This window comes from Pteropus medius, unplaced genomic scaffold (genome assembly GCF_902729225.1).
Source record: "Pteropus medius unplaced genomic scaffold, Ma_sr-lr_union100, whole genome shotgun sequence".
In the NCBI taxonomy this organism is placed as follows: domain Eukaryota; kingdom Metazoa; phylum Chordata; class Mammalia; order Chiroptera; family Pteropodidae; genus Pteropus; species Pteropus medius.
The window spans coordinates 1,536,918-1,549,316 of NW_024351732.1; the positions used below are offsets into that span (position 1 = coordinate 1,536,918).

The 12,399-nt window shown below is 41.4% G+C and overlaps 1 protein-coding gene across 1 annotated transcript; it reads right to left on the reverse strand.

Annotated features, from left to right (window-relative positions):
• Positions 1-7,241: 7,241 nt before the first annotated feature.
• Positions 7,242-11,309, reverse strand: TOB1 (transducer of ERBB2, 1). The gene is made up of 2 exons (XM_039846359.1): positions 11,007-11,309; positions 7,242-9,172 (listed from the first exon to the last, which is right to left on the reverse strand). The coding sequence occupies exon 2, from the start codon at positions 9,023-9,025 to the stop codon at positions 7,988-7,990; it is 1,038 nt and encodes a 345-aa protein (XP_039702293.1). The 5' UTR covers positions 9,026-9,172; positions 11,007-11,309; the 3' UTR covers positions 7,242-7,987.
• Between the last annotated feature and the right edge of the window lie 1,090 nt (positions 11,310-12,399).

The following is a 12,399-nucleotide window of genomic DNA, read 5'->3' on the forward strand; positions in this document are numbered from 1 at the left end:
AGAATAGTAGTGATTACTTCTCAAAGAATCTGAGGATTCAGAGAATAGTAGTGATGTGGATAAATAAAACTAGCATGTGGCCTTCAGACTCTTATATTCTATTCTACTGTGGTTTTGCAAAAGATTTCTCTTTCTAACTGTGCCTGGCAAAGGCTGATATTAAAATGAGTTTGGGGTTGCTGAGCAAACAACCACTTACAGGACCATGCTGGGTATGCAGGGGAGGGAAACTTGGCACAAAATGCATTTTAGATAACCTATCCCAAATAGTCATGTGTGGTTTTTTTGTTGTTGTTGTTGTTTTAATAAAGCCTTCCTACCGAAGTCAACCAAAGGAGCAGGATGGTGTAAAGGTTATGGATCATGGACTCTGGAAGCAGAATTCCACAGTTCAAATCCTGGCTCTACTGGCTTTAACTTTGTCAGAAGTTCTCTGCTTCCATTTCTTTACTTGTAAATGAAAGAACTAGCACGACCTTCGGAGGGATCTTAGGAAATTTTAGTTAAAATATGTAAGTGCTTAGAACGATATCTAGCACATAGTAAATATTATGTAAGAATTATTATTGAGGTTCTGAGGTTGGTTATTCCCTCTGGACTTCCTAAGACTCTGTGATAGCAAAATCCTCATCATTCAAATAGGTGTCATGAAAGGTATGGCTGCAGCTACCTGCCTTCCTTCAAAGTCTGGAAGAAAACACGTAGTCCTGAGGAAAGGGTATGTGCCTGGACCAGGGGTACTTGTCCCAAGTCTCAGAACTTCTGCAAAGCCTCCATCAAGGGGAACTGATCTCTAGGGCAAGTCCCGAGGCAATGTACACAGAGGCTCCATCCTTTACTGTTCTTTCACCTTTCCCAGATCCTGAAGGAAGAGCAGATAGAGGAAACACACCTTAGCCCCCTTTCTACCTGCTGCTAGACCCTTCTCCTCTGGCAGAGCCTCCTGGGGAGATAAGATCTTACCTCCATCTATCTATCCCTTTTACACAGAACCCGACGAGTTCTTTGAACTTTTGTGGTTCAGATAGTAAACAAGAGTCTCCTTCCAAAAAACATTTATTCTTAAGTTACAAAGAAAAAGTTTCTCTTTTTTCTTCCAATCTTTTGTAAAATATCCCAGGTAAAATCCTTTATAGCCATGTGAAAATTGGGTTGTTCTCAAAGTCTTTAGCTAAAGGGCCTCTGGTGACACATTAGTTTCTAGAAAAGCTGCTGAGGGATTGCAACTATCTTAAGCATTGGATTGAATGGTTTACAGGTCCCCATCGTGTTTCCTGGAAATAGAAAGGCGTTAGCAGATAAGTCGCCACGGCTCTACTGAACTTTAGAATGGCAGGTAGTTTATAAAACAAGGACTTCTTTTCGAGAAAGGAGCTCTGAGGATAGTAGGCAGATCTGGATAACCAGAGCGAGAAAGGAACAGCCATGCTCATTACAAATCAAAATCCAGCCTTCGTCATACTAGAAATGAATTGATGGATGGTGGAGGGATGGCAAAGAAAAGCCATCTGAAGGGAGTGCCTGCATTTTGTTCAAAACAGAAAAGGGGACTGTGCCTAGAACCAGTGAACCTGTATCAGAGGGCATCTGGACTCTGGAGTAAAATGGACAATGTTTATAGGGCCCTATGATTAAACCATACTGATAGAAGGAGTATCTGGTATTCTATCAGTATCCGGAAGTCATCAATTTATACCCAATTGCTAGAACCAAGCTAGACTGATGCCACGCCTGTCACATTCTTTCTAGCCTAAAGGATTATAAAATCGCCTTTAGAGAACGGGTCACCTGGTTTAGGGAGACGTCATAACCTAGTCTTCATGCTCCGAAGGAGGCTAGGGCACCATATTCCCCCAGCTCTCAACAGCACGATGGGAGAAAGAGAAAAGAAGACTCAAGAGCTGTAGAAGGGCACGCGAAGAGCCAATGTTTAAAAATAGCTGCAATCTGATGGCTGGGAAGGAAGTTTATGTTTGACTTTAACATTCAGTACAAAAAAAAATCAGAAAAGCAATGTCTAGCTTATTTTGTAAATGTGGTTTTTCCACAATTATTTTTGAAATACTTGAGTGTATAAGGAGAAGGGATGCGACCTACAGTAAATGCCAAGGTTTGTCTAAAAATATTTTACACCTGTTCTCTGTTCTGCACACTGGTCATATTTTATCAGTGAAGTAAAGTACTCATAATGCCAGACGGAATGTGTTTTTCCTTCCAAGTCCTCAATGTCTTTCCCTTCTGTAAAGCAAACCTCTTCTTCTTTTCTACCTGCACTAAAATAAAGCTAGCATCATTATCTATATGACATATATACCATCAGAGCTACATTTTAACTACCCCTATTCCTGAGCCAGTATTGTTTAAATAGGAACAACCATTTCAGTACCTTCATAACAGCATGGACACTTTAAACATTTTTGGCTGCTTCCAAAAGGAACGTCAACTTGTATACTGGGTTTCAATCAACTTGCTGATGGTATGAAAAAGAATGCTGAAACACTGGTTTCTCTATCAGTGCCTCAAAACTAGAATTACAAACTCAGTGGCATTTATTACTGAAACATGCATAGAATAGCTTTCAGAATATTACTGTAGAATTTTTATTTCTCTGTTGATGCAAATAACAGACCGAACAACAAAATGTTGATACAATAAAGAAAATTATAGTCATTTACTTTTCTGATTTCAAAGGGCAACAAACATGGGTAAAATTCTGAACTTCATGGCTTCTAAATACTGTAAGCCCTGAAGTACACATTCCATTAGTTCAATGACAACTCTTCATAGCAAGGTGAGGAAGTATGCTGATATCATTATACCCATTTTGCAGATGAAGAAACTGAGCCATCTGAGTCAACTGACTTAATATGCTTGAGGAAGGAATTAGGCCCATAATTTCAAACAGCCTCTAAACATGAGCTGCCTCTTGACCTAATGTTTTCTTCTAAGGTTTGCCTAATTGTAAGGTGATCTCAAAGCTCCACTTACGGATTATATGTATGAAGCAAGTCTTCTAAAATATAAATCTTTTTTTCTTTAAAAAAATTATTTTTAAAATTTTTTATGGTGACTTTGGTTAACGAAATCCAATGTTTCAGCAGTACATTTTAATAGTAAGACATATATATATTTACACTGTGTTCACCTCCCATAGTTAGATTTCTTCCTGTCACCACATTTTTGACTCCCTTTACCCCATTTACCTCCCCTATCCCCCTCCCCAAAATATAAATCTTAAAATTCAAATATTGAGAAGTGGTTAGTAGTGGTTTATTATTTACAAGTCAAATACCATTAATGACAAGACTTTTAGCCCAATCTAAATCTCCAAAACCCCAACTAAGGGTTCATTAATATTTGGTCCAATCAAATTCTAACTAACCTAAAATCTAAATAGTAGGCACTTAGCATAATAAGATTTAATCTATATAGAAACTACAGAGATTCTTCTGAGCCATTTTTAAAATTGTTTTTTCTGGTTACTGTGCAGTTTCAACATTTTCAAAACTAATAGCAACAATAAAGAGAATATAAGTTCACCCATAATAGCTTATGCTTCATCCATAATAACTAATGTTTCTAAAATGTGACCAGTTTTTATTTTAAACCAAAATATATTTTAATTTTATCAGGAAGGCTTTTGGAACCAGTTTGAAATAAGAGGTCATTTGATTTCCTCGTTGTTTTTAAATCAAAGCAAAAAGACCATTTCTCACAACACCTATACATATAGAAATCATATATGACAAAGGTATGCCTTAAGATAGTTTTTCAAAGTAACTTAAATCATAGGTAAGACAGTTTTTCAAAGTAACTTAAAATCACAGGTACTGAAGACACATTGTTGAAGAGTGTTTTGGCAACTTACTTGGCCTTTCCTTATAGTGTTTAACGACACACACAGGTAAGGAAAGTGTATGAAAATAGCTGCAGGAGGTCAAATGTTTGCAATTTCACTTAGAAGCAACAAGGGCACTAAATCTGCAATCTTTACGCAGAGGAGGGAGGCATCCGGTGGCTCTAAAATGAGAGGATTTACCCAAAGGAATTAAGAAAATCAACAAAATTAGAGCACTGTTAATCATTTCTATAAACATTTCCAGATAGCCTATGATATGGTTTATGGCCACCAGAGATATAAAGTATCTTTCTCAACATGATCATGACTTCTGAGCATGGCTGAGAGCCTTCCACTACATTCTGCTCATTCACACTCTGGTGGCGATTCTACAAGTCATGTGGCTAATACATCAAAAATGCTGTTATTCCACTGACCTCAAATCAGAATAGCAACTAATTTGAGGGAAGAAAGCATAGAGTTTAAGAGCATGAACTTGGAACCAGACTATCTGAGTTTGAATCCAAAGTTCTGCCACTTACTGGCCATGAAATTGTGGATAAGTAAAACTGTATCTCAGTCTTACTTCTGTAAACTAGGTTAGAAATAGGCATGGCACATAGTGCTACAAGAGTATTTGTTAACTGAATGATTTAAAACATTAAAAAATGGCTTCAACTTGGATGGGAGACCACCTAGGAATACCGGGTGCTGTAGGCATTGAAAAAAAAAAAAGGCTTCAACACAAGTGTCGTACTAATTTTCCAAATGTATGCACACAGATATTGATCCTAGATCCTTTAAACATGAAAATAATATCTTCCCAATATAACACAAAAACTGAAGAACTCTGATTTCAAGTGACCTTCTGGGCCAGACTGATTAATAATACTAAATAATATAAATGGGTTTTCCTTGGCAATGGCAGTTTTACATACTTGTCTTCCAATAAGTCTGTTTTCTTCTTATCTGATCTTGCACTAGAGCTGTTATCCTGCTTCTGACAAAAGCATTCAGTCCAGTCAAGTAAGGATATATATTTGATGTGCCATGCCTATGGTATCCTCTGTGTAGAGAAAGGATGTGGAGTAAGGTCTCCAACCAGCATTTTACATCATTAGCTTAAGTATATACAGAGAGGTACTTTATTTTCTATGTTAGTGACTTATCTTAAAATAACCCAAGTCCTGAAGATTTGTTAGATTCTCTCATTTAAAATGCCAGCACGTTAGACATCTATATAAGGATGAAATTAATACTGACGCACATTAGAAAAAACACTTTAAACTCAGAGCACCTTTAGTGTCACCTTAAAAGCTAAGAAGTTAAGGACAGTAAATACTGTCATCTTTCTTTAAGGGCATTTTGACTGAAGGCCTACATTTGCCATCTAATACAGGTTAAAGCTATTCAAAGGAAATTTAACGATACACCTGATTTTAGAAAAGATGGGCAGTAAAGGAATATTTTAAGCCCAGGGCTACTTTTTAGTAGCATCTTCTTCACTCATCAGTGAGCCAGGCAATCTGTAAGGCAGCATTCTGTACCTACAGTTACAGAAGTCAAAAGATAAGTAAGACCTATTAAGACATTAACTCTTCCGAACTGTCAACCAAAAGTCAGTCTCCACACAGAAGGTCAACAGTGTGATGGGTAGAAAAAGATTTGAGACTAAGACGTAAGCTTTTCTAAGGTGTGTTAAGACAAAAGCACCTTAAAATTTTCCATTTGTAATGAAGAAAAAGGACATGAAAACAGAGCCTTTGTTCATTCTTAAAAAAAAACAAGAAACAAAAAAACCATGAAGTCCTCAAGGACACCAAGCTCAAATCAAGAGATTATTTTCTTGAAACCAATCAAGATAAAATTTAGTCCTTTCAAGGGCCAAACAAATGTATGTACCAATATGAAATCTCCCTAAGATTTTGTCAGTACACATATCCCTAGATCTGATATTCTTATATTAAGCTCAATTATTTAAAATCTAAACATATTAGTGTTCCAGATTGTTACAAATTCTATTGTGTATTTGACCAGCTGCCTTATCCTGATTTTCAAAAAGTGTTGACTTTCATTTACAAAAAGGCAATTTTCTTCCAAGTAAAGCCTGTGGTAACTTCACCCAAGTGTCTAGCAAAAACTAGCGCTTAAAATCATTACTCTGATTGTTCTCTTATAGCTATTCAAACTTTGTGATCACAAAAGCACATAATTGATGGTGTTGGCACACCAGATCTTTGCCGGTTCCACTCAATATCCCAATACTTCTTCATAGCCTCATTCTGTCCACTAACGGACAAAAGCCTCACCATGGAGCTGACAGAACAGCTTAGCTGTTATTTCCAGTGCTTGTTTCCTTAAACCTTTTTATTGCTCTAAATTGCATGGGTAACAGACAAAAGGCTTTTGTAGACTGGTGTCCAAAAAACTCATTTGAGATCAAATGTACTTCACCAGTAACCCAGACAGTGCTGGTTTCTTACTATAAAAAGTACAGAGAATGTTATTTTTCCTTCCCATCTGAGACAATTTTCTCACCAATGCTATGTCAACACTTTATCAATGGACATTTAAATAGTGAAATGACTCCTTTTACTCTGATATTGTCTCACTTCCAACTCATCCTTAACAAGCCACTACAATTTGACGTTACTGATGACTTATCTTTATACCCCTCAAACCAGCAGGTTGGCTGTCCAACTTGCAAAAAACAAACAAAACAAGACAAAACAAAAACACACACACACACACACACAATATGTATATTTTTTTTTTGCTGGGAAAATCCACATAAATGCTAACATTTAGCAACCTGTCCAACCTTGAATAGATTTTGATCATAATTACTCTAGCTACACACAATGACTTAACTTTAAGTGTAAGGATTAGTAAACAGACTTAAATCTTTTTAAATTGTTAGGTCAGCTTCTTTGACGAAGCAAATTTTATGAGCGGTTCATCTCCCATACAGAAACAGAAAACTGATCCAATGGTCTCTCTCCATATCCATTTCAAATAAATCCTCTCATATTACATGAGCGAATTTCATTTTATCACCTGACTCTGAGATGTTAGCATGACACATTTTAAAACTTGCTGTAAAACAGGGTTGACTAGCCTTAACATACTATCCCTATCACAGTGAGACAGATGTGGACTGAAGAGAGTTGCTAAAAAAGAAATAAAGCTGTCTCAAGCATCGGTCAGGCTATGTAGTTTGACAGGACAACTTTTTATGTGGCACACTACTATCTGGTGCACTGGTAAAGCAACTGTTTTCCATTATTCCTTTGTGATTCGATGAGTCAGACCTTTCTGCATCATTAGCATTTACAACATCATAACTTCAGAGGTAGATCTTTGGCAAAGGCTTAAGAAAAAAAAAAAAAGACCACAAAAAGCATTTTTAATTTTAAAGAATTTTAATACAAACTTAATAAACTATTTCAGTCCCTCTTAACATGTAAGACACTGACTCAAAATACTTTTATACCGTTTTTTTCAAGTATTGCACAATATAGGTACAAAATTAATATTTACGATTACATTTTCTTCCATAATATATAGCAAAAATCTTTAAACCTTTAACAGAAAATACATTTTTTTGAAAAAGCAAATATTCGTACATTTTAATTCCACCACTAAAGGAATATCCTGTACACAATTTTTAGAATAGTTGATGTCTTTAAGATGGATATCTTACAATTTCAGTAAAAAAAATACAACATGAAGCTGCTGCTGTCACAGATCACTGTAGTAAAAAGATATAAATGCAATACCATGTCGTAGAAACAATATATATATATCCTCTGATATTTTACAAACTTTGTACTAAATTAAATTATACAATTAGAAAAGACCAATAAACCCACTTATTAGTGCCAATTTTTTATAAAAAAAAAAAAAATCAGCCATGTCCTTGCTATATCTTAAATACTGTAAGAGGCCATATCTGAGAGTATACTTTAAAATATACAGTCAGTATAAAATAACTTTGTGCTTGGTTGGCAAATGAAAAATGATGCATGTTTTATTTTTGTAACCAAGCTTGAATGTATCTTTACTATAAGCTTTAAAAAAAAAAAAATCTCAAGGAGGTGAAAAAATTCCCCCTTGGGTGGGAGCATGTACGATACATTTTTTCTTTTTTTAGTTAGCCATAACAGGCTGGAATTGCTGGTTAGAATACTGCATGTTATTTAAACTAAAATTCAAGCCATCTACAAAAGACTTCTCGTTGAGGCCTCCGTAGGCAGCAAACACATCAAAGGCATTACTGTACTGGAGAGGGCTGAGGTTAAGGGGACTATCACCTGGGAACATTCCATTGGTACTACTACCTTGACCCTGCATATTAGGAAAAATAAATTCCTTGGCATTAGGAGAAAGAGCAGAAGTTTTCTGCTGTTGCTGCTGCTGGGGTGGGGGTGGTGGCGGCGGTGGCTGAGATGGCTGCTGCTGTTGCTGCGGCTGCTGCTGGCTACCTAGGCCAAGCCCATACAGAGAGTGCATTGAGGAAGAGATGGCTTTCTGCTTCAAGAGGTCATTCACATTCAAGCCGAGGTTGATAGGAGAAGTACGTGCAACCTTGTTGCTGCGGCCACTATTCTTCATTTTGGTAGAGCCGAACTTGGTGGCAGCAAAAGTGGCAGTGGTAAAGGTTAAAGGCTGAGTGGACCTGGGCATGAAGGTAGGGCTTACAGCAGCAGAGTGACCAAAGGGAGGCGATGGAGAGCTGGACACTGATGAGGCTGGGTCACTTATGGGCATAAAAACCTGGGCCTCTGGGTTAAAGCTGTTTTTGATCTCTTTATCCAACTCACATCCATTTTCATTATTATCATCCACATAAAGCACCTTCACTGGTCCCTTTTCACCAATTTGGTAGGAAACCTCAAAAGGGTCGATCCAAACACTAAGATCCTGCGGCAGATTGCCTCGAACATCGTCAATGTCCAAACCACTCTCTTTGGATGCTTGTTCAATCACTGGGTCCACTTTCTCCCCTACGTGTATACATCTAAACCCTGATCCTTTGTATGGCTTTTCAGGATACCAGTGCCCTTCATATTTCTTCTTAAGAAGTCTCTCAAGCTCTTCACCAAAAATGTTGACACGTCTCCTGGGAAGCTTATTGTACAAATATGAAATAATAAAATTTAGTGCTACTTGGATTTCAAGCTGCATAGCTGCAAACCACAACGTTAGATTTGTGTTTCAACTCCCCCACACACACACTGAAAAAAAAAAGTGTTCAGTTTGTGGCAGAGAAACAAATTTTCATTCAAAGTGCTGGTATTAGTAGATTATCCTTCACCTTGAGTGGTCTTGTTCCTTAAAGAAAAAAACAAAACAAAAGCAAACATGTACGAATAAGATAGATGTTAAATCCCACAGCCTTTTGTTACCCCCAGAATAATTTCACTTCTGAAAAAGTCTAACAGGCTAGAAAATCTGAAAAATATAGTCAGCACAAAATAAAGAAACATACAATGGAAAATTGTTTATTAAAGTTTAAAATCTCACTGGAAAACAGGATTTACAGTTAAAATGATATTTTTAGCCCTATTATTTGTGTTTCTGAATAGAGTTCTAAGAAGAAAAATATCTCTGGAATATGTAGTGTATTCTTTTTATTCCCTCAATTCTCACAAGAATATTTAATGAAAACTATACTCGGCATACCCGTCCACCCACTTCCACACATATATATGCCAGTTTTAGAAGTTGGTCAACTTAGAAGTGAATTCTGTATTTTAGTTCATTTTGGATATATACTATACTGCTTAATCTGCTTTAATGTTAAACATTTAGAAATTTGAGAAATTAGGGAAATTATTTTGATTTCTAAAGTACATTAGGCTAAAATTAAAGGTACTAAATACTAAATGCTTTGCAATACTAGTGAATGATAATTACGAACCAAATTACCCTATACAGTCGAGGTCTGAAATACACTGAAGGCACACAATTGAGCTTCTTTGTGCTTTTTCTTTTCAATGTGTGTTTTTCTAAATCTGAAAATACCTATTCGGCAGCGAGTATAACAAAAGCAACAATTCATTTCAAAACTCTATTGATTATTCTGTTTAATGGGCAGGGTTTCTGAGTTTTATTCTCATTTTCAAAACCACCTCCCTCCCTCACGATAAGAGAACAGCCGGAGAGTCAAGTACGATAAGGTCGACCTTTAAACGTTTGCTGGATCAGCACTGGGTGGGGATAAGAAAAGATCAAGGGCAAACAGAAGATATTTGCAAAGGAGATTTGAATATTGAGGTTGATTTAAAAGGACATTTAAAAATCAAGTTGGTATTCATCCATCTGTTCCATTTTCCATGTTCGTGGTGACAAAGGGAAAAGACTCCCTGGCTGCCCCCAAACTACACTTTCCACGCCAAAAGCCTGAGTGTCGGCGACGGCAGCTGATTAAGCCAAATTGCTTGAAGGTGCAGGCGAGCGAAATTCAGGCTCGGCGGAAGGTAGTTTTAAAGGAACGCCTTAAGACAAGAGTGTGAAGAATTACATAAACAGCCAGCCGGGCCTCATTAGATTTCTGCTCACAGCTCTCGGAGACCAAGCGCTACAGCAGCAGCAAGAGGAGGAGGAGGAGGAGGAGGAGGATGGGGGGAGGAGGAAGAGAGTACAAGTCTCCTCGGAGAAGGGGGGAGGGGAGAGTAGGAAGGCAGGAGAAATGGAACAGCAACCACTTGGGGCCCGGCACCCGGCAGGTCCGGGCGCGGGCCGCCCGGGGGCAGCCGCTCCCCTCCCCCGCGCCGTAACCTGACCCGCCGCTCCCCGCCCCCCGCCCCCCGCCCGGCGGCTCCTGGGACCCGGCCAGAGCCCCGGGAACACCGGTTCCCCAGCACCATTTTCGGCCACGGCAGCCACCAGCCCCGCAGACCCCAGCGTTCGCCTCGAGCTCGCCGCTCCTCCCGGGCGCCCCAACCCCCGATTCCCGTCAGCTCACCCCCGGCCGCCCTTCTCCGGTCACTCCGGCCGAGCCCGAAGCGCCGGCCGGCTCTGCCTCCAGCTCCCGGGCGCGCCGGGGCCCCTCGGAGCCGCCTCGGGCCGGACGGCAGGGGCCGCGATGCCACCGTCCCCGAAGGCAAGGGCTCGACGACGCGCCTGCTCCTTCCGACCCCGCCCGCCGTCCCTAGATACTTACGGGCTGCTCCGGGGCTGCTTCCACCACAGACCCCGCCGCTGGGTGGGGGAGACGGAGTGGCAGGGCGGGGGCACGGGAGCCTCGGCAGCGGCGCGCTGGCTGAGTGCACCACGACGCGGCGGGGCGGAGGGCGCGGAGGACAGGGGCCTCGGCGCTGGCTTCAGGAGCTCGCCCCCTCTGACTCGGGGTGGCGGGGACGGGTCAGGCGAGCGCGCTCACTTCCCCACACAGCCCGGTGCCCGGCCCAGCGTCCCCGCAATGCGACCACTCCACGCCGGGCCAGAGCTTCGCTCCTTCTGCCGCGGCGCGCGCCCCGCCTTCGTTTTATACCCTCCTCCCCGCCCCCATCCCCTCCCCTAGGGGTGCGCGCGCGCCCGCCCGTCCGCGTCACACAGCTCCGGGCGGTGTAACCACTCCCCTCCCTCCCATCCGCTCGCCGGAGCCTAGCTGGCTGGCTCCGCTCCTGCCCGGCCCCCCGACGCCATTGGCCAAGTCCCTCCAGCCCAGGTCCTGACGGGTGGCGGAGGGCCCGGGCAAGACCACGTCCCTCGGGATCCAGATGGCCAATGAACCGACGACCTGGAGTCACTATGGGCGGAATTAAGAGAAAAGTTGGAAAGGGATTGGGGGAAAGACACGCCAGTAAGGATGACGGGTGGGGGTGGGGCGGCTGACACTCGGTTTAGGCGGAGAGCGCCGGGGAGAAGGGGGGAGGGGAGCGAAGCAGGTGAAACGGCAGGGGAGAAGAGAGTGGAGAGTCCATGTCCCCGAGAGAGAGGGGAGAGTTTACAGAAAGTGCCCTACCCGAGTGGGACTGTGGCCGAGGAAAATCCCACTCGTGAATGAGCATCTAGGAGAGCCTAGAGAAAGGGAGAACTGTGACAGGGACTCGTGCACCCCATTAATTGAATATTAATCACCTCAGGGGCCTAGGCTAACTGCCATCCAGAGAGTGGCAACTACAGAACCCAAAGCTGCCGTGTCAGGTTGGGGGTGGGGAAGGAAGACCACCTGGCCACACCTCCCGCCCAGGTGACAGTTTAACTGCCTCGGCATTCCACATCAGACCTCCCCCGCAGCAACTCGAACGTAGTGGTGGCGTGAGACTAGGGAGAATTACATTTTATTCCAAATGTCCCAACCCAGACCTCCATGCCAAATTGCGAACGTATCTAAGTATACATATGTACTAAGTATACATACGTGTATATGTATATACCTATATATGCATGCATGTATTTCAAGTGCCAACTTTAAAATATAAATGCACGTAATACGCACGGTGCCTTCCTGTAATGTGAGTTTAAGATAATTTTCGGATGAACTATGTCTGGGTAAATAGGGAGGGGGGAGAGAGAGGGACTCATGGGGGGCGGGCAAGCGCCCTTTTTCA